At 55.2% G+C, this 21,869-nt stretch overlaps 3 protein-coding genes across 4 annotated transcripts in view; 1 reads left to right on the forward strand and 2 right to left on the reverse strand.

Annotated features, from left to right (window-relative positions):
* The window catches only part of ZNF446 (zinc finger protein 446), a 4,711-nt gene extending 3,880 nt beyond the window's left edge, over positions 1-831 (forward strand). Inside the window, 1 exon segment of the mRNA XM_024740901.1 lies at positions 1-831. This exon segment is cut by the window's left edge and continues 42 nt beyond it. Within this exon segment, the coding sequence (XP_024596669.1) occupies positions 1-161 (161 nt within the window). The 3' untranslated portion in view covers positions 162-831.
* A 10,725-nt stretch (positions 832-11,556) lies between these two features.
* Positions 11,557-18,969, reverse strand: SLC27A5 (solute carrier family 27 member 5). Of its 2 annotated transcripts, none has more exons than XM_024740889.1 (10): positions 18,274-18,969; positions 17,689-17,898; positions 17,130-17,288; positions 15,125-15,249; positions 14,022-14,216; positions 13,855-13,945; positions 12,635-12,833; positions 12,268-12,365; positions 12,007-12,137; positions 11,557-11,923 (listed from the first exon to the last, which is right to left on the reverse strand). In XM_024740889.1, exons 1-10 carry the CDS (start codon positions 18,950-18,952, stop codon positions 11,747-11,749), a joined length of 2,064 nt encoding a protein of 687 aa, XP_024596657.1. In that variant the 5' UTR covers positions 18,953-18,969; the 3' UTR covers positions 11,557-11,746. The 2 variants fall into 2 exon arrangements, with proteins under 2 accessions (XP_024596657.1, XP_024596658.1); XM_024740890.1 differs by having other exon boundaries at positions 11,697-11,923; positions 17,689-17,899; positions 18,527-18,952.
* A 1,400-nt stretch (positions 18,970-20,369) lies between these two features.
* ZBTB45 (zinc finger and BTB domain containing 45) overlaps positions 20,370-21,869 on the reverse strand; it is a 3,947-nt gene continuing 2,447 nt past the window's right edge. Inside the window, exons 2-3 of the mRNA XM_024740914.1 lie at positions 21,774-21,861; positions 20,370-21,149 (exon numbers count right to left, since the gene is read on the reverse strand). Coding sequence (XP_024596682.1) covers positions 20,893-21,149; positions 21,774-21,861 — 345 coding nt within the window. The 3' untranslated portion in view covers positions 20,370-20,892. The remainder of the gene's footprint in view (positions 21,150-21,773; positions 21,862-21,869) is intronic.

The raw sequence follows: 21,869 nt of genomic DNA on the forward strand, positions 1-21,869 counted from the left end.
AGGAGTGCGGCCGCAGCTTCAGCTGGAAGTCGCAGCTGGTCATCCACCGCAAGGGCCACGCCGGCCAGCGGCGCCACTTCTGCGGCGACTGCGGCCACAGCTTCGACTGGAAGTCCCAGCTGGTCATCCACCGCAAGAGCCACCGGCCCGAGGCCCCGTGAGCGCAGGAGGGGCGCCTCGCCGGGGCCCCGGGCCCAGCCCGCCCCTGCTACTCCACTCCGCCGCAGCCTGGAGAGCTGGAGGCCGCCCAGGCCAGAAGTCAGAGTCCCAGGAGGGTCCCCCACCCCCGCTCAGTCTCCCCCAAAAGCCGCGGCTCCCTCCTCTCCTGTCTCACCCACCCCACCTTTCAGAGAGAGAGGCCTGGGCTCCAGTGCACCGACCCACCGGACCCGCGGCGGCCAGGTGACTTCCAAACCCCTTCCTGTGACATGGTGCAGGCCGGTGCAGAAAGCCCAGGAGAGCACAGCCTGCTTCTGTTTGCAGGCAGGTGGAAGGCTAAAGTCTGTCCACTGTGCGCTTTAGATTTTTAGCAAATTCCGGTTTTATCCTGGAGAAGCTTCTGCGTAAGAATCCTGATCTCTGGTCTCTGCTGGTCGGATCAGCAGCCCCTGCCCTTCCTGCCCAGCAGTTGGAGCTTCAGAGCTGCCTGCCCACGAGCAGGGTCGGTGTCCGGCTTACCTGTTCCTCGGCCACACACATCACTCCCTGGCCTTGTCCTTCCAGCTGTCGAGTCCCAGCCTGAACGGACATTAAGGGAACTTCTTTCCAAGTATGGATGGACAAGCATGGCGTCTGAGAACAGATGTGACTTAGGCCATGCATGCTGGCAGGTGAGTGAGTCACAGAGCAGGAGGGCGGAGGATCAGCTGCCTGCTACCCACGGCAGTCCGTCTGTGGGCATTCAGGACTTTGGCCAGTGTACTGTGCTACTTTTCTACTGTTGCTCTAACGAGCTCGGTGGCTTGAAACAACACAAAACGTACTCTCTTAGGACTCTGAATTGGGTCTCACTGGGCCCAATCAAGGTGTCAGCACGGCTGGTTCCTCCTGAAGGCTCTAAGGGGGGAATCCACTTTAAGGCTTTTTCTAGCTTGTAGAGGCTGCCACGTTCCTCAGTGGTGGCCCCTTCCTCCATCTTCAAAGCCAGCAGTGCATGGTTAAGTCTCATGCTGCCTCCCCCTTGTAAGAACCCTCACGGTTACATCTACGGCTCCCCTGGTAACCCGTGATGATCTCCCCATCTCGGGGTCACATCTCATCCATGCCCCACCTACACACCTGATCTCATCTGCAAAATCCCTTCTGCATGTGAGACAACATTCACAGGTTCCAGGGATTAGGACATGGGTGTCTTTGGGGACTGTTATTCCACACCCTTCGCTGTCACCTTTCTGCACTGAAAACAAGGGACATTTTTGTGGGACGTGGTTTCAGGGAAACAGGTGCACCCAGAGAAGGAGCCTTCTGCAGCCTCAGGCTCATGCAGGGGTGGCAGGTGGGTGTTGAGTGTGGCTGTGACCATGGTTACTAGCAGAGGTGGAGTGGACACCTGGGCTGTGTGGGGAGGACCTTGCTGCAGCCTGAAACTGGGAGGGAGAGGCCTCCATCTGGAGGACCCGTCTCCTCCATGCCCAGTCTTCTGAGGACCTTTGACCTGTCGCCCACACTCAGGCCTGGGGAAGCAGAGCCAGGCTGGAGATGGAACCGGGCACTGGTGATCTTGTTACCGAGTCCCAGCTTGTACTGCTGGCCACACCACAGGCCAATAAATTGAGAGCCGAGTTGTTGAGGCGAGGAATAGTGACTTTATTCAGAAAGCCAGCGGACTCGGGACTTCCCTGGCGGCACAGTAGTAAGAACCCACCTGCCAACCTAGGGGACACGGGTTCGATCCCTGGTCTGGGAAGATCCCACAGGCCGCAGAGCAACTAAGCCCGTGCGCCACAACTACTGAGCCTGCGCTCTAGAGCCCGAGAGCCACAACTACTGAGCCCGCATACCTAGAGCCTGTGCTCCACAACAAGAGAAGCCACCGCAATGAGAAGCCCGCCGCAACTGGAGAGAAAGCCCGCGTGCAGCACCGAAGACCCAACGCAGCCAAAAATTAATTGAAAAAGAAAGTGCTGGGCTTCCCTGGTGGCGCAGTGATTGAGAGTCTGCCTGCCGATGCAGGGGACACGGGTTCGTGCCCCGGTCCGGGAAGAATTAAAAAAAATAGGAAGCCAGCAGACCAAGAAAGTGGTGCACTCGTGCCCCAAAGAACCATCTTGCGTGAGTTAAAATTCAGGTTTCTTTCATACTGAAAGGGGAGGGAGTAAAGTGAAACATTTCCTGGCTCAGATCAGCTCCGGGAGGGGATGTGTTCATTTCTTCTCCCTGCAGTCTTTCACAGGGGGGCCTGGTCAGGAGGTTTCCTGGGAGCTGAACATAGGTATTTTAGCTTAACGCCCATTATACCTGGGAGGCAGGGCTCCCAGAAATGGGCCGTTTTGTATATTGAAGGTTATAGGCAACATCCCTCCGGTTACTAACTTGTAACAGAATGCAAAGGTGCTTCCCTGTTACAATCTGGTTGGCAAGCAGGAAGCTTCATCCATGCCGGGGACACGGCGGAAGAGGACAGAGCAGGGCCCGAGCACTCAGGCCAGGCCGAGGGCCCAACGTCAGGACCGCCAGGTGCTGAGGGAGAGCGGTGGGCTACCTTCTAATGCAATTTTCCATATTTAAAAGTAGTTTATGTTCACTTAGAGAAATCTGAAATATACAGGAGGGCAAAGGAGATCGCAGAAACGATTCCTAATGCTGCTGTCTTCTTCTCAGTGTTCATCCGTGGGGATTTGTGTCACACAGCTTGTGAAAGTACTGTACGTTGTGAGTCGTGCTCTTACCACGCAGCTCCCTGTGTTATTAAAAATGCCGGGGTGGAAATCCCGTTTTCTGGCCGGCAGTGTTGTTCCCACCAAGCCCAGATAGTTCCTTGTTTCCCGGCCTCCTTAGCACCCAGTGCTGTGGTGGCCGCACCTGAGCAGACACCCCAGATGCAACCTAGCTGTTTCCTCAAAACAGACTCCCCCCAAAGTGGGAGCGGTGAGTTTCTGGGAGCGTGGGATTTCTGTTCTTGTTTTTTCCTTTTTCTTTTTTTCTTAAAACAAAACATTATTTTATAGTTCTGGAGGTCAGGGGTCAGGCACAGTCTCACTAAGCTAAGCTCCAGGTGCGGCAGGGTTGAGTGCCTTCTGTGAACTCTGGAAGAACCCATCCCGTGTGCTCGACTTTTCCACCCTAGAGATGGCCTGCGAGCCGGGCTCACGGCCCTTCCCCACCTTCTGAGCCAGCGGTGGCCAGTTGGCTCTCTCCCACAGGGCGTCACCCTGCCACTGTCCTCTGCCTCCCCTTCCACCTCTGAGGGTCCTCGTGGTGACGTTGGGCCCACCCGGATCATCCAGAACATTTTTTTTTTTTTTTGGCTGCATTGGGTCTTGGTTGCTGCACGCGGGCTTCCTCTAGTTGCGGCGAGTGGGGCCTGCTCTTCGTTGCGGTGCGCGGGCTTCTCACTGCGGTGGCTTCTCTTGTTGTGGAGCACGGGCTCTAGGCACATGGGCTTCAGTAGTTGCGGCACACGGGCTCAGTAGTTGTGGTGTGCGGGGCTTAGTTGCTCTGCGGCATGTGAGATCTTCCCAGACCAGGGATCGAACCCGTGTCCCCTGCATTGGCAGGCGGATTCTCAACCACTGCGCCACCAGGGAAGCCCTGGGCCATGGGATTTTTAAATTCTCATGGATACGTCAGTGTCTTCCGGAAACATGGGGCCCGCCTGTCTGCCTTCCCTCCAGAAGGGCTCCCTGGCAGCTAGAACGCCCTGGTCTCCCGTTCTCTACCGTCTTCTCCATCCTGCAGGCAGAACCCAAGCGCACTGTTTCTCCGTGGATGCCAGGCAGGCTGCACCCTCCTCCCCATAGCCACTCACGTGGGTTTCCTCTCCCATGAATGCACGGTGTGGGCCACACTCTTGGTCACATCTTCATGCATCTGATCTGACTTTTGAGTTTTCACGTAGTCAGATCCATCACGGTCCTCATCTTCTGTCGCTTTTTTGTTGTCGTTGTTAAATATTTCTTTCTTTGGCTGTGCCGGGTCTTTTTTTTTTTTTTTTTTTTTTTTTTTTTTTTAATTTATTTGGTTGCCCCAGGTCTTAGTTGCGTCAGGTGGGCTCCTTAGTTGTGGCATGCGAACTCTTAGTTGCAGCATGCACGTGGGATCTAGTTCTCTGACCAGGGCTCGAACCCGGGCCCCCTGCACTGGGAGCGCAGTCTGAACCACTGTGCCACCAGGGAAGTCCCTTCCCTCGCTTTTCTTAGACTGCTTGCCCCAGCCAGCTCAGCAGCATGGTCAGCCTGCAGGGCAGCTTCCAGAATCTACCTCTTCGCGTTAGAAACCGGGCCGGGCCACCCCTCCCGTGGCACCCCCTCACCCCTGCCATCCCCTGGGCTGTCTCTGGGCTGAGGCTGCAGGAGGTGTCTTCCTGCCCAGTTCCAGCTGCTCGCCCCCCACCCCCAGTCTCCTCTGATCCTCACGACCACCCCAAGCGCCTCTCCTCGTCTGGGTCTCCCTCCAGCCCCTTCTCCTTCCTCGGCCGCTGCTCCTGAGGTCAGCCTACTTGAGGTGACCCAGTGATTGGCAGAGCCAAAATCTGACGCGGGTCCGTCTGACTGTGGAAGCATCTGTGGGTGTGGGGAAAGGCTAAAAGCAAAGCCCGATTCTAGGTGCCTCCCTAACTCCTGAAACCAGGAGAGCCCCAAGGGCAGGTAGCAAGTCCCCCTCCCTCCCTCCGCTACTCCTGCAGTAACAGCCCCAAGTCACACAGCCCTCCTCATCAAATGGCTCATCCTGCCAAGCCTGCGGAATTATTCCAGAAAGCCAGTCACACATCCTGCAGCAGGGGCCAGGGGCCACCCAAGAGCACGTGACCCTGTGTGGTGTGAGGTGCTCTCCTCCACAGGCTGTGAGCTCATCTACACGTGTTGTGCGTGCAGCCACTTCCCATAGCCCTAGGGCTGGTTGAACAGAAGATGATTAAAACAGTGGGCCCCCACGCACTTATGGTCAATAACCTATGACAAAGGCGGCAAGGATATACAATGGAGAAAAGACAGCCTCTTCACTAAGTGGTGCTGGGAAAACTGGACAGCTACATGTAAAAGAATGAAATTAGAACACTCCATAACACGATACACAAAAATAAACTCAAAATGGATTAGAGACCTAAATGTAAGACCGGACACTATAAAACTCTTAGAGGAAAACATAGGAAGAACACTCTTTGACATAAATCACAACAAGATCTTCTTTGATCCACCTCCTAGAGAAATGGAAATAAAAACAAAAATAAAAAAATGGGACCTAATGAAACTTAAAAGCTTTTGCACAGCAAAGGAAACTACGCACAAAACAAAAAGACAACCCTCAGAATGGGAGAAAGTATTTGCAAATGAAGCAACTGACAAAGGATTAATCTCCAAGATTTACAAGCAGCTCATGCAGCTCAATAACAAAAAAACAAACAACCCAATCCAAAAATGGGCAGAAGGCTTAAATAGACATTTCTCCAAGGAAGACATACAGATGGCCAAGAAGCACATGAAAAGCTGCCCAACATCACTAATTATTAGAGAAATGCAGATCAAAACCACAAGAGGTATCACCTCACACCAGTTAGAATGGTCATCATCAGAAAATCTACAAACAACAAATGCTGGAGAGGGTGTGGAGAAAAGGAACCCTCTTGCACTGTTGGTGGGAATGTAAATTGATACAGCCACTATGGAGAACAGTATGGAGGTTCCTTAAAAAACTAAAAATAGAACTATCATATGAGCCAGCAATCCCACTACCGGACATATACCCAGAGGAAACCATAATTCAAAAAGATACATGCACCCCAATGTTCACGGCAGCACTATTTACAATAGCCAGGTCATGGAAGCAACCTAAGTGTCCATCGACAGATGAATGGATAAAGAAGATGTGGTACATATATACAATGGAATATTAGCCATAAAAAGGAACAAAATTGGATCATTTGCAGAGACGTGGATGGATCTAGAGACTGTCATACAGAGTGAAGTAAGTAAGAAAGAGAAAAACAGATATCATATATTAACGCATATATGTGGTACCTAGAAAAATGGTACAGATGAACTGGTTTTCAGGGCAGAAATAGAGACACAGATGTAGAAAAAAAAAAGTATGGACACCAAGGGGGGAAAGTGGTGGGGATGGTGGTTGTGGGATGAACTGGGCGATTGGGATTGACATGTATACACTAATATGTATAAAATAGATAACTAATAAGAACCTGCTGTCTAAAAATAATAATAAAATAAAATTCAAAAAAAATTTTTTAAAGGAAAAAAAAAGTGGGCCCCCTCGGGTGCCCACTGCCCACTGTGGGAGCCATGGTACTAGATGAAGACGCTCCAGAGTTGGGTGGGGCATCACACCCCGAAGCTGCCGAGCAAGGCTGAAGCAGGGCGAGGAGAGCAGGCCTTTGAAGGGAGGCCACAGGCTCACCATCAAGACAGGTAATAGCTTCATATTCTACAAAATAAAAATGAATGCAAACATCATAAAATGTTACATTTCAGTGTAGAGATTTTTCACAGCTTTATGGAGATATTCACATACCATGCAATTCACCCCTTGAAGGTATACAATTCAGTGGTTTTTAGTCTATCCACAGAGCTGTGCCTCCATCATCACACATTTAAACATTTTCTCACATTATCCAAAAAATGCACACCTGTGAGCAGTCATCCCTAACTCCTCCTCCCCGGCCCCTGATGATCACCAATCTCCTTTCTGTCTCTGCGGATCTATCAGGGCTTCTTTTTTTGCTGCCGAATAATATTCCATTGTACGCATGTAGCACATTGTGTTTATCCATTCCTAAGTTGTTTGGACAGTTTGGGTTGTTTGCATGTTTTGGTACTGTGAATAATGCTGCTATGAACATTCATGTGCGAGGGTTTGTGTGGACATATGTTTTTATCTGTCTTGGGTATAAGATTATGTTAGGGGACTTCCCTGGTGGTGCAGTGGTTAAGAATCTGCCTGCCAACGCAGGGGACACAGGTTCGAGCCCTGGTCCGGGAATATCCCACGTGCCACAGAGCAACTAAGCCCGTGCGCCACAAGTACTGAGCCTGCACTCTAGAGCCCGCGAGCCACAACTACTGAAGCCCATGCGCCTAGAGCCCATGCTCCGCAACGAGAGACGCCACCGCAGTGAGAAGCCCGTGCACCGCAACGAAGAGTAGCCCCCGCTCGCCGCAGCTAGAGAAAGCCCGCGCGGCAACGAAGACCCATCGCAGCCAAAAATAAATTTATAGGGAAAAAAAGATTATGTTAGAACTGGAATTACTGATCATACAGTAACTCTACATTTAACCTTGAGATGACTGTTTTCTAAAGCAGCTGCACTGTTCTGCATTCTCACTAGCAGCGTACAAGGGTTCCAGTTTCTCCACACCTTCCCCAACGCTTGTTATTGTCTTTTTTTTTTTTTTTTTTTCTTGCAGTATGCGGGCCTCTCACTGTTGTGGCCTCTCCCGTTGCGGAGCACAGGCTCCGGACGCGCAGGCTCAGCGGCCATGGCTCACGGGCCCAGCCGCTCCACGGCACGCGGAATCTTCCCGGACCGGGGCACGAACCCGTGTCCCCTGCATCAGCAGGCGGACTCTCAACCACTGCGCCACCAGGGAAGCCCGTTATTGTCTTTTTTTATAACCACGCTAAAGGGTGTAAAGTGTGATAAAGGGGTGTTATAGGAGCTACCTTTTTAATCGTAATCAAACACATTTAGAAATAAGACCAAAAAAGCAAACTATTGACAATTCTCCCGAAAAGACCTCTGGATCAGAGAAGGAATCGCTGTTTCATAGTAAATTGACTCTTGTCCACTGAATTTGCCAGGCCAAGAAGGGACTCCCAAATCAGACTGTGTCTTGCTGTACGATCTATTTGCTGACATCCAAAAGGGAAAGAGTCTTTCGCGGGGGCTATCGAACTTGCTTTTCTTCTGTTGCAAAATGTATATTAGGGCCCTGAGGCCCAAGTCAGCGTGAGGGAGACATGGTTTGGGGTAAAGGCCTGAAGTCACAAAACAACGGCAGAGTGAAGCTAGATGTGGCTCACAGACTCTGCTCACAGGGTAGGCTTACAGGGATCTTGTTTTCAGGGCTGAAGCGAGGACAGCCTGGCCCAGCGGAGAGGACCGCTTGTGCCGGCTCTCCCGGCCGTGCCCGCTCGTCACCCCAGAAGTTTACACAGGCAGGGACAGTACACAAACTTAAAAGACCAATCCAGAAGAGTAGAGCAAATAAATCCAAAGTAGCGCTCTCTGCACAGAACAATAAATAAAATAGATGATACCACTGAACCTGAGCAAAGAGATGAGAGGCCACTAAAGCATGTAAGTCTAGTCATGAAAAAAGAGTGAGATGTACCCACCAGATAGACTGGCATCAGAGATATAAGGAAATATAAATGTATGTATATTATAAGCAACGCCACGGCAACACATTTAAAAATCCATTAGTAATGGATTTGCTACAACAGAAGCCCAGGGATACAGAAATCTATCCAGTTATTTTACGGAACTGGCTTAATCTTACGTGACTACATAAAAGTCTAATTTCTGTACAGCAAAGAGATACAGAAACAAGATTAAGAGAATCTGCACCGAATCTGTGCCACCCAGTACAGATAAAAGGCTAATATCCGGAAAAGACAAATTTAAAGAACTCCTTTAAATTGTTAAGAACAAGGCAAACCTCCAAAGGAAAGTCAGCAAAACACACAAATCGAGAAGTCGCAAGGAGGAACAGCCAATGTCCCTGTCGCTTGAAGACACGGGATTTAAAGTAGCTACAAGCTGTGACTCTACCTGACAAGGCAGCAGAAAACAACAACAGACGCAAACCTCCTTGCTGGCGTTAACATGAAGCAGCCTTTGGGAGAGAAAGCTGGGGCCACCAGCCACATTTTTTTTTTTTTTTTTAATTTTAACCTGCATTGGGTCTTGGTTACTGCACGCGGGCTTTCTCTAGTTGCGGCGAGTGGGGGCTACTCTTCATTGTGGTGCGTGGGCTTCTCATTACGGTGGCTTCTCTTGTCGCAGAGCATGGGCTCTAGGCGCACGGGCTTCAGTAGTTGTGGCTCGCGGGCTTCAGTAGTTGTGGTTTGCGGGCTCTAGAGCACAGGCTCAGTAGTTGTGGCTCATGGGCTTAGTTGCTCCACGGCATGTGGGATCTTCCCGGACCTGGACTCGAACCCGTGTCCCCTGCATTGGCAGGAGGATTCTTAACCACTGAGCCACCAGGGAAGCCCCAACAATTATGTTTTAATCCTTGCAAAGGTAATAGCAAAAAACTGTGAATGTCCGAAGCTGACTGGGGCTTGCAGGGGCAGGAATTTGTTTAAAGTGCTGGTGAACCTGTAAGCCTTCAGATCCATAGTGAGATCTTTTTATAACATCCATGTGATGACGGAAGGACTTGACGCCTGCCCTGATGGTGCTGGCTAAATAACTCATGGCTGAAGCACCCCCTCAGCCGGGGCTTCCTTGACGGTAAAGTGGGAATAACGCCACACCCACCCTGTGAGATGGGATGAGGGTGACACAGACTGTTGACTGAGACGTACCCGCATTAGCCCAGCTACATGGGCAATCTTGAGGGTTCTTAGGTACAGTTTAATCCTGTTGTTGCTGACAATGATCCCTCCCAGTGACGCTGCTGATGAAGAAGTAGGCGCGCAGTGAGAGCCGAGCCAGGATACCAATGTCAGGGCCGACAGGTAGCCCTTGTGGGGAACTTTCCCTGCACGTCTATCTTGTTTAATCCCCATAAACATCTGTTGAGGTGGACACGATCACCAGTCCCATTTTACAATGAAGAAAGACAGTGCTCGGGAGGTAAGGGGTTCTAGGCATTGACCCAGGCCATCCAGGCTGTAAGCGGCCAGCTCTCAATCCACACTGAAACCTCCGGGATCCACAGACCCAGGTTCGCGTCCAGCACACGTCCCCCCGCGCCACTCTCCAGGCATCCCAGCACATGTTCTTCTGTTGACTGGGTGGGTCTCTTTGGCTCACATCCCAGATGCTAGCCTCTTCTGTCAAGAGGAAATGCAGTGACACGGCCTCACCAGTCAGGGCCCCTTGACCTGGGTGCAGGAATGCAGTGTTCCTCATCGGGGGGGATGGCCACAACTTCACCCCACTCGCAGCATGGTACATGCAAGAGAAGTGGACGTATCGGCTCATGCTGGCACAGGCGATGGGCAGCTTTTCCTTCTCCAGGGAAGCCTGGAGAACCTGTAGAGCAGTGCCCAGCAGGTCTTAAGAGACAGTGACCAGTCATGGCAGGAGCACTTGGTCGCAGTGGGGTGGCCAGTGGCAGCCTCTACTGCTTCATCCATACACTCCAAGCTCTCTTCCAAGCTGGTTTCTGGTCCCGGAGGGTACAAGGGCCTTAAGGGCAGGACACTGGGCCTCAACGTGGACCAGCCCAGTCTCTGCTGCTATGTGCCAGCTGTCAAACGATACTGGACCTACTGTGTGCTCCAGGAGGAAGTAGGCCTGGGCCAAAGCAGGGATGGCCAGCCTGGGCCTCTGCTGCTATGTTCACACAGCCCCAGCTCCCTTCCTAGCCAGGGTCTCTCATGGAGGGAACAGGCGTGTGAACAAGCCTGATGACCTCGTGTGTGCAGGGAGGCGGGCTGGACCACGGTGGGCCCAGATTGAGTCCAGCTGTGTGCACCAGTGCCAAGAAGGGGCTGTGGTTCTGTGGGGGACAGACGGGGCTCCCTTGGCCCCAAGGGCAGAGAAACAGTCAATGACAACAGGAATTGCCACATCCCGGAAGATAACCACAGGGATGGCCCGCAGTGCCTGGTCTGCTTGCTCAAGCCGCACACAGCGCCCGGCCGCCGCCACTGACCAGAAGATCCTCATAGCAAACCCACCTTAAAGTGCCGAGGGGCCCGTGGGACCATGATACTGCCTCGGGGACGTCACCCAGCAACAACTGCTCCTGCTAACATCCCCCTGCCCACTGCTCCCACAATGGACCCTAAGACACTGTGTACGCTGTTCTCCAGAAGCCTCTGCCTCTGCTTCCCCCAGAGGGACTTGCCACAGGGCCTTTGCACATGCACTCTGCCAGACACACTCCTCCCCCAGTCACACCCTTCTTGCCTCAGTCCAACGCCCTCTGGCCTTTGTCAGACTGCCCATCATGGCACTTCTCCCCACATCCTCCAGACCACGTCCACATCCACTGGCCTAGCCAAGCCTCAGCTGCATCAGAGGCCACAAATGACCCACAGATAGAATTGTCTCTCCACCTGGGGTGGCTGTGGAGCTGTGGGCTCCTCCCACACCCCTGGCCTTGACCAGACAAGGCCACTCCTCAAGTGGGAGGGGGGACCCTGAAGTAAGTGAGGGCACTGGCCCCTGCACTGCTTGCTTGTTTCCCCATCCACACAGACATCTGAGTACACATCCAAGTTTATTCTCGCTCTGCTGCGGGGCCAGGGTCATCCCACACTGTGCAGCTGGGGATAAGGAGAGGCTGGGATTCCTGACGACGCCGTGCAGGTCTGGGGTGTGGGTGACAGTACAAGAGGGGGTGGTGATCAGCGTTGGGCCTAGTGCCTTCGTATGTCCTGTGGGCTGACCCGATGGTTAGAGTCTCCAGGCTCCCTCACATACTGCCCGGTATATGTCTGGCGTCAGGGGCCGGAAGGCTCGGGCCTGGTTGTCCAGCAGGTACAGGGGGTCAGCAACAATGCCCACGTTGAAGCCCTCGCGCACCAACCGCGACTTCACCAGTTTGAACGTGCTTGTGATCTCCAAGGTGTCCTGCAAGGGCAGGGACTGTGACCCCACCTGTGACTGTCCCGCCGAGACCTCCCACCCACCTACTCCAGCCACGGTGAGCTCACCTGAATACGAATGAAATGAGGGGCAGCGTAGGCGGGGAGCCAAGTGCGCACGTGCTGGTACAGCCTCTGCCCGTCAAACGCCTGGCCGCGGGCCAGCTGCACGGCAGCCATGCCCACCTTGCCCTCACATCCTGTGGAGCACATGCGTCCTCAGCGGACCCACCTCACAGTGCCCGCGGCTGGCAGCCCCCCACCTGTAACAAAGCTCCGGCACCACCCACAAAGCAGTTGGGGGGTTAGAATGAGGTGAACCCTCCGCACCTGGCACAGGCACACCGTAGACGTTCACCTCCTGCAGGAAGTCCACGAGTGACAGCACGCCCTCCACCTCCCGCGTGGACACGTTCTCACCCTTCCACCTGCGGGGTTGGAGGGGGTGCTGGGACCAGGGCCCAGGAAAGGAGGCCCCGCCCCTGACCAAGCCGCGCCTCCTGGCGACTAGGCCCCATCCCCTCTGGAATTCAGAAGTCCCGCCCCTGGAAAGGAGAGGCCCCGCCTCCTTCCACAAGCCCTGCCCCCTCCGGCATCTACAAGTCTCGCCCCTGAAAAGGAGAGGCTCCGCCTCCTGTCCACGAAGCTCCGCCCCCTCCAGAATCCAGAAGCCCCGCCCTGGGAAACCCCGCGGGACCGGAAGGTGTCCCCGAGGCGGTCGCGGAAGTAGAGGAAGCCTTCGTCGTCCAGGGCCAGCACGTCCCCGGTGTTGTAGTAAAGGTCGTTCGGGCGCCGCACGTTCTTCACCAACTTCCTTTCTGTGTGCTCCCGGGGCCCACGGTAGCCCAGGAAAGGTTGGTGACGCAGCACCTGGGTCAGCAGGAGCCCTGCCTCCCCTGGGGGGTAGGAGTGGGAGTCCAGCATTAGCCGTGGACGAGGACATCAGGAGCCCACCAGGCCGCGGCCGGGACTCTGCCAGAGGAGAGGCAGAGAGAGACCCAGAAACAGATCCAGAGACAGAAAATGAGAGGCAGAAGGAGAGGGAAGGTGGCGTCAGGGAGTCCATTAGAAATAGGGGGACCACCGCCGCGGAAAGGAGCCCGGAGGAGTCTCTGCAGGGAGTGTCGGGAAGGGAGAAGCTAGGGGGACGGATGAGTCTTCAGATGCTGCGAAGTCGAGCTTGCGGGAGGACAGTTAAGGCTCGTACTGTGTGCCCCCACAGGGGTAGAAATAGAATCAGAGGGTGGAAATTGCAGGGAGGCAGCTGGGGTCAATATAAAGAAGATCCTTCCAATCACCAGTTATCTATCAGTGTAATGGGCTGTTCCAGGGGGTAGTCAGCAACTTTGCGGGTGTGCACATAGGGGCTGGGTTCATTCACTCAACAAACTGACCACTGGCCGTGGGCCAGACAATATGCCGGGGGTAGATATTAAATAATTGTATGTATAGCACAATACCTGCCACATAGTAAATGTTATCTAAGCGTTTAAAAAAAAAAAGAAGAGAAAAGAAATAGGGAAAGGCTAACAAGGATGGACGAGGGAGAGAGGCAAATGGTGGTGGGAAGAGAGAGATTCCGCCAGGACCTTGCAACGCCGCCGGAGAGAAGACCCTAGGAGAAGGTTCAGGACAAGAGACTGATGCCTGGGAGGATGTGACTTCCACAGAAAGCTCAAGAGAACAACTCAGATGGACAAGAGGTTGAGGCAGAGGAGCTGGGCAGAGCTGACAAGCGGAGAGGGAGAGGGCCCCGGACCGCTGTCAGACAGGCCTGGGACTCGGGGTCCAGGTGAGGACTGCAGACACCACCACTGGACATCAACCTCAAGGCTTTGGGTGGCTTGTTCCAGCCACGGAGGAGACCTAGGGTTTCCACCCTCCCCACACCCAGGGAAGGTCCCCCAGCCCCCATACCTGGCCTCGCAGGGATGCAGAGGCCCCAGTTGTCCCTCACAGGCTCCTCTGTCTCCATGCTGTACTGTACAAGCTCGAAGGGGGAGAGCATCTGAGTGGAGGGTGGGGAGGTGTCAGCAGAGGTCCTGTGGGCTCAGCCTCAATCAGGGCCACACCCACACACTCACTCGAAGGAAGCAGCTTGTCTTGCCCTGGGCCCCACAGCGCCCTGGGTAGTTGACAAAGCCACCGTTGCCTTCCGTGGAGCCGTAGACTTCCCAGATCCGAATGGGGCCAAAGCGCTGCTGGAAGGTCTCCCACACTTCTGCCCGGAGTCCACTGCCAATCGCCAGGCGGACTTTATGTGTTCGGTCCTCTGGCCGCTGCATGGACGCCCCAAGAAGGGTGAGGAGGTGCCCTCGGGTGTGCCCAGGAACCCTTACCCGGGAGGGCTATCTTGGGTCCTGACCTGAGCAGCTACCTGGGAGGTGATGGGGGGTCTTTACCTAGGTGATCTACCTGAGTTCTTACTTGAGCAGTTACCTGGAGTCTGTACCTGGAGAGTTAACTTGCAGGGGTTACCTGCAGAGGTTACCTGGGAACCTTACCTGGAGAGATATCTAGGGGCGATGGGAGGCCTCATCTGGGGTCTTACCTAGGGGAAACATCTGGGGTCTTATATAGGGGTAGTTACCTGAAGCTTTTACCTGGGGGGGCGGGGTTAACTGGAGGCCTTACCAGGAGGGGTTACTTGGGGGCCTTTACCTGAAGGTAACCTGGGGAGTGACTTGAAGCTTTATCTTGGGGAGTTATCTGGGAGCCTTACTTGGGGGTAGTTACCAGGAACCTTTCCCTGAGGGGTTACCTAGAGACTATATTTGGAAGGATACCTGGAGATCTTGCTTAGAGACAGTCACCCAGGGTCCATACATCATTGATACATAGCATGAGGCCAGGTCGCATCTAGTGAGTTTATCCTGAGCCACACCCTGTTCTAGGCACTTTACGTGTTTAATTCTCACAATACCCCCTTGAGGTATTATTCCTGATTTCCCAAAGAGGACACTGAGGCTGAGAGATGTGAAGTCACCTGCCCAAGATAGCACCGCTGATCATCAAAGCAGCCATGATTGGAAACCTTGTGTGGGACTCACTGTCCGTGCCTCTTGTCTGGGGTGTTTTATTGATACCTGAGGGACCTTGCTTGAGTCCTGGACTGAATCTACCTGAGATCTTTACCTGGGATGATTCCTGGGGTGTTCACCTTGGAGCCCTAATCTTAGCACCTCACCTGGGGAGTGTTGCACAGGTACCGCAGGACCTCACCCACATACTGGATCACAGTCACGCCGTGCTGCCGACAGTCGTCCCAGAAGCAGGAGGCAGAGAACTTGGGGGCCAGGACACAGGTCACTCCTTGGAGGGAGGAGAGGAAAGGGTTTCGGGTCATGCTTCCAAGCCACTGTGAGAAGCTGCTTTGATCACCTGGCTGTGGCCCCTGAAACCCAAGATGACATCAGGTTCATCTCTGTGTTGCTGGCCCAGCCAGGACTATTCCCGTGAGAAGAGCACAGCCGAGCCTGAGTTTGAATCCCGTCTCCAGTATGTGTGGAAAGCTCGGTGCCTGGTACAAAGTGAGCACTGCCGAATAAGGGCTGTGAGTAGGAATCACTCTTGATTGTGATAACTGTTTTAGGAATGTCTAGCTCGGCAAATGGATAGATGGATGAATGGGTAGGTGGATGGAAAGGCGGGTGGAAGGGTGGATGGGTGATGGATGGGTGGGTTGGTGGATGGATATATGGATGTTCTGAAGGATGGACACATGGATGAATACATCTTAGGGGCCACTACATGCACTCCAGGAAATTGCTCCCTCCTTTTCTGATCCCCTCCTCTGCAGCTGGCTCCGTGGATGGCACTCTCCTTACCTCAACCCTAATCCTCAACAAAACCCCGAAAGCTAAATATCATCCCTGCACCCAAAGGGACGATGGCTCGTGTGCTTGGTGAGGTAGCAAGTGTGTCTTCTTCGAGGCTGTATCTTGACAGAGGTGAAATATAATGCCCTCTCTGTGAAAATGGATGCTGGGTCCTTGAAACCGATAGCTTTGTTAGCAACCCTTCGTGAGATGCCTGGATTCTGGAAAGGTCTTCAAGAGCTGCTAAAGCCAGGGGGGAGGTTGATAAGGATTTTTCCAATGAAAGCTTCCCAATTCTTCTTAGCCTAAGGTAGGATCCCAGTTTTGAGCAGTCTCCAACGTGACAAATTAGGAGGCACTTTGCAGCCACCGAGGTTCTTGTCAAGAATAATTGGACTGAATCTGAAAACATCTCTAGAGTGAACATCTAGTCTACCAGGAAGTGTGGGAGGGAGAGGAGCAGAGACCAAGCAAGCAAGTACAATGAAAACAGTTTAACTGCAAAAAGACAGTAAAACAATTGGGGAAATTTTTAACGTGAAGTGCACATCAGATAATATCAAAGAGTTACTCTTGATTTTTTCAGGTGTGATGATCGCTCTGGTTACAGTTTTTTAAGGCCTTACCTGTTAGAGATACATACTGCAATATTTACCAACAAAAAGATAGTGTCTAGGATTTGCTCCAAAATAATCCAGAAAGAAGGAAGGGAGTACATATGAAATAAAATTGGCAACATGTTAACAATTGTTGAGGCTGGGTGAGGATATGGGAAGCATCATCAAACTGACTGCTCTGCTTTAGTGTATGTTTGAAATTGTCCATGATTTAAAATGTTTTAAATAAAATATGAGTAAAAAGACAAGTGGGAATAAGGGGGAGGCGATAAACAGAACACAGAAGAGCAGAATGCTGATGGTGGCTGAAGCTGGGTGGTGAGTACTTGAGGATACATGTAGAGAATTTTAGAAATTTTTATATTTCAAAATTTTCCATGTTAAAATTTCAGGGAAAAAAAAAAACAAAAAACAACAACAACAACAAAACAGACCAGCGCAGTCTGTTGACAGAATTCATGGTCAGGTGTCTAGGGAGATGACAACTGGATGGAATGTCTGGTGAGTGTTCCCTCACTGGCTCCGCCTGTGACGATGACGGATATGAGTGACCGACACTCACATCAGCTCTTTCACCTCCCGACCACAGCACAGCCATTAAGGACTGTCTGGGTGCCCAGCCCTCTGTCCAGGTAGCCCTGGGGCTCACTGTCCCTTGTCAAAGGTAAGAACCTGGGGTGCTGGGTAACCTATGGGGCCTTGACATCAAGTCTGGCAGTCCTGTGGATTGGGGGGTGGTCCTCAGCGAAGGGCTTACCAAGCTCCAGGCAGCTAAGGACCCCAAGGACCAGCCCCATCGTGTGGTACAGAGGCAGGACCGTGTAGACCACGTCATCAGCTGTGACCCCACACAGGCTCAGCATCCCGCTTATCTGTAGCACCCGCTCGTACGTGAGGATGGCTGGCTTCGGGAGCCCTGGGGGAAGAAGCAATGGGAAGAGTGGGGTGGTGCGCGGACAGCGCTAGAGGGACCCGCACGCGGGAGTGGGTCTCCAGGATCAGGTCTGCACAGCCAGGGGTTTGAGGCTCTCGAAAGGTGGTCAAGTATGGGACCTGTGGGTGGGTTTAGGGAGGACACGTTGGACTGGAGTTCAGAGGCTGAATTCCAAAGTTCAGGGTTTCAGTGGCTGTTTACTGGGCAGAGGCAGGATTCTGGCACTGACCGTTCAAATAACACGGGGGGTCAGAGTTCGGCCAGGTGTCAAAATCAAAGGGCAGGGTGGGTTTCAGAGGTCAAGTTTGAGGCGCAGGTCAGGCTTGGAGTCATGTCAGCAGAAGGGTTCAGAGGGTGGACTAGGACTGCTGGGCGCCCTCACCGGTGGTCCCCGAGGTGTAGATGAACAGGGCTGGGCTTCTCAGCTTGATCTCAGCTCGAAGGTCAGCGGGCACGGGGTCTGAGGGTGCAGCATCAAGGGCAGCCCCCAGAGCCCTCACCCCCGGCGTGGGGGAGGAGTGACCGAGGTAGAAGCAGCGGATGTTCTCTGCCTGCAGCTTGGGAAGGACCTCCTCCAGGTTCTCGCGGAGGTCTGTGGGAATGGGTCAGAGGAGGCATTTAGAGGAGGCCCACCTTTGAGGTGGGGGGGGACCCAAGATGTGGGAGAGGAGCCCACTGCCGGCCAGCAGAGAAGAGCATCTGCCTTATCTGTAAAGAACCCCGTAATTAGTAACGGGGGGCAAAAAAGTTGAAATAGCCATGTTGAAGAAAACACAAAGCAAAGCCCTGGTGCCCTCAGAATTACTTCCCAGCAACTAAGTTTTGGCCCTAATTGCCTGGGGGTGGGTGAGGGACGCGGAGCTCTTGCCCAGCCCCCACCAGGACCCTCTGAACAGCAATCCTCCACGTCTGTCTCCTGCCCCTGTCCCCACCACATCCGACCTCCGCTGGTCTCTGAGGTCCTCACCTGGGTCCACCACCAGCACCCGAGCCCCAGAGCTCAGCACGGAGTGCACCAGGGGCGCCCCCCGGCCGTGTGGATTAATCCAGGCCACCGGACAGCCCAGCTTGGCCAGCCCGAGCCACAGGCCCAGGGCAGGAATGGTCTGCGAGGGCAGCACGAGGAGGGCGGTGGGCTCCTGAGCGTGGGCTCCCGTGGCGCCGCCCAGCTCGGCCTTCATGACCCACGCCGCCCGGCAGGCCCTGGCGTCCAGCTCCCCGAAGGTGACCGAGCGGCTCCCTGGCCCCGTCCACACCAAGATCGCTCTCCCTGGCTGCGCTCGCACCCGCCGCTCGAAGGAATCTACGAAGGTGTCAGGTGGCTGGCGGCTCAAGCGCGCCCGGATGTTCAGGCCCAGGCGGAGAACCTTGAAGATGTAGGCCAGGTCTGCAGGCAGCCAGCGCAACCCTGGGGGTGGCTGCTTGGGCAGCAGAGCCAGTGTGAGGGCCGCGGCCACCAGGCTCAGCCAGTGGGGCATCCAGGGCCCGAGCCAGGGCCACGTCAGCACAGCCAGGCCCAGCAGCACACAGCAGGCAGAGTCTCCCAGGAGCCAGCGCAGAGCCAGGGCCACTGCTGCAGGCCATGAGGACTGCCCCAGGCCTCGCAGCAGCAACAGCAAGAAGGCCAGTCGTCCCCAGATGCCCATCGTACCTGCTCCTGCCTCAGGGACACGTCCAGGAATGCCCACCTCTTGCCCGGGCTGATAACCCGTCAGCCCCACCCCCTGGCGGTGACCCAGAGGCTGCTGGCCATGGTGGTGGCTCCAGGACTCTGCCTCCAGCCCTTTTTAACCCCAACTGTTTGTTTCACTCTGCCTGGTCTTCCGCGTGGCTCCAGCCCCTCTGCCTCTGTCCCCCACGCTGTGCCCCAGGCACTTGGGAAATAGGCAGAAATCCCTCTCTCAGGAAACTGAACTTCCAGCCATGCCAAATGCAAATTCAGCAGGATAGCAGGGCAGCTCTGGTTGTAAGCACTGCCTTCCCATCTGCAAACCTCACCAGGAAGTTCTCCTGTGGCAACTACTTAATCTGAATCCTCTGGGAGATGGGGCCTGGCTGGGATGAGCCCCCAGCCTCCTGCCAGGTACACAGCAGGTGCTCAGTAAGCCCTTGAACACCTGCAGTGCCCGAATTCAAACCCAGCTCTGACCCCCAACCCATGTGGTCCACTCTGACTCTCTGCCTTACCCTTGGCATCAAGGGGGACCATGCTTAGGGTTCAGGAGGCTGAACTCTGCCTGGAATGTGGGTCTGGCAGTCTATGCACGGTTGGACCAGGAAAGCCTTAGCCCCCCTCCTCTGGGAGGCAGTCACAGGGGGTAGCGCAGAGAAACGTTGCCATTGGCCTAGGATCACAGCAAGCTGGGCTACTGGAGCGCCCTACAGGCCACACACCCCTCACCGGCTCCAGATACTTTGGACCGGGGTGCCCAGGCCACGTGCCGACAGTGTGATGGGGGCACGCGGAGAGTAGCCTCGAACTGACACTGGTTGGCCATCTTCCGCAGCCCAATGGGCGGCCCGAGGGTCCCGGCTGCCGCTTTCTGCCCTGCCCCCACCCCAGCCCTGCCTGGCACTTCCGACCTTGCCGGCCAGGACAGCTATCCTTGGGGCTCGGACCCCCTAGTGGCAGCCTGGCCCCAAAGACCCCCCGGACCCCCAAAAGTGAGGTGCTCAACCATCATGCCCATCAGGACAGGGGAGAAGTCTGAAGGCTAGAGATTCTGTCTGGAAGATATGGGGGGAGGGGCCTCGAAATCTTTATCTTGGGTGGCAGCAGCTGGGATTGTGGCTGCGAATTTCCCACATATGGCCTCCCTCTCCGAGACCCGCCTGTACCCCTCCCCACAGGACCGAGGGCTCTGGGAGAGTCAAGCGCCAGTCATACGTGCGCCGCACTCCCACCCAGAGAACAGAGACACGAGGTGGCAAAGCGGATCATCCACTCGCAGCCCAAAGGAGCCCAGGGAGCAGCAGGGATGCTGCCAGGGACAGGGGCACTGAGGCCCAACACCCACAGACGGTCTGTGAGGAAGAGGAACACACGGGTCCGGGAGCACACGCTTCCAGCTTTCGGCCCCACGGCCCACAGTCCTTTATTACAGAGCAGTGGTCCCAAGACCAGGCCTCAGTCCATGATGGGCCCACCTGAGACGCCCCAGGCGCCAGATGAGGGCGGATTAGCTCGGGTCGGGGAGCTGGGGACATTTCCCGGCCTGACACAGGGGCAGGGGAGCAGACCCCACCCCACTCATGGGAGGGGAGGGGCGTGAACCAGAGTCGGAGCCACGAATCCTGGGCCCCGCACCATGGTTGAGCCCTAGTTCAGGTTGGAGATGATCCAGTTCTCAGAGGTGGTCGGGTCCCTGACCATCCCCAGCCAGCCCCCACCCGGAGGGCCGAGTACGTAGGAGGAGAGGAATAAGGCGGGCTGGGCTGGAGAGAAGGGTGGAAGCAGGAGAAGGGCCTGATCTCAGGAGAAAGCGTGGGCTGGTGGCGGGAACGTGGTCAAGTGGCCGCGGCAGGCGTGACAGCGGGTGGGGCTTGACCGATCCCTCGGTGGGCGTGGCCAGGCCCCATGCCCGGATCAGGGCGCAGGGTGCGCGGCCAGGTGGCGCTCCAGCAGCGCGCGGTGCGAGAAGACCTTGCCGCAGGCGGGGCACGGCGCGCGCTCCGGCCGGTGGGTGCGCATGTGCACGTTGAGCGAGCTCTTCTGCGTGAAGCGCTTGGCGCAGACGGCGCACTGGAAGGCGCGCACGCCCGTGTGCGTGACCATGTGCTTGAGCAGGTAGTCGCGCAGCGAGAAGGATCGCCAGCACACGGCGCACTGGTGGGGCTTCTCCCCTGCGGGCGACAGGGCGGGCAGCAGACTCAGGTCAGCTGGGGAAGGGCCCCGGGCGCCTTTGCCGGGCAGGGACTCCCCTCCCCAACCGGACCAGCCATCCATCCGGAATCCCCCCGCCCGGCAGCGACGCCCCTCTCCCCGACCCTTAGGGTCATACTGGGATGTCACTGCCTGTCTGTGACCCACAACTCCGACAGGTAGCCTTCCAGCGGGGAACCCCGCAGGTCTGGGGCATCGCTGCCCACCGAGGCTGACCACTCAGGTCTACCCCCACCTCCAGGGACCTTCCTGCCCCCAAACCGTACCGTGCCTGGCACAGGGCCGCGGGCTACCCCTCCCGCATCCCTGCCACGCTCACAGAGCGTTCTGGACTGTCTGGTCGCTGGCCACCATTCTGGGGACAGTCTAGCAAGGCCCAGCACCCTTACACTGGGAAAGACCCCGACATACCTACCCCCTCCCTTCTGGCTGCTATCATGTTTCAGGGGTGACAGAGTAAGCTGCCCCCCTCCCCCTGAATCAGACAGGGGGAGACAGGCCGTGTTTGACCCCTAGGGTCATCAGGTATTAACAAGAAGCCTATCTCCAATGATCGAGGGGCTCAGAGACCCAGCCCGGCTCACCCGAGTGGATGAACATGTGCTTGGTGTAGTTCTTCCGGGAGCTGAACGTCTTGTGGCAGTGACTGCACTCATAGGCGGGCGGCTCGGCACCCGGGG

The sequence above is a fragment of the Neophocaena asiaeorientalis genome, unplaced genomic scaffold, assembly GCF_003031525.2.
Source record: "Neophocaena asiaeorientalis asiaeorientalis breed wild unplaced genomic scaffold, Neophocaena_asiaeorientalis_V1.1 scaffold179, whole genome shotgun sequence".
In the NCBI taxonomy this organism is placed as follows: domain Eukaryota; kingdom Metazoa; phylum Chordata; class Mammalia; order Artiodactyla; family Phocoenidae; genus Neophocaena; species Neophocaena asiaeorientalis.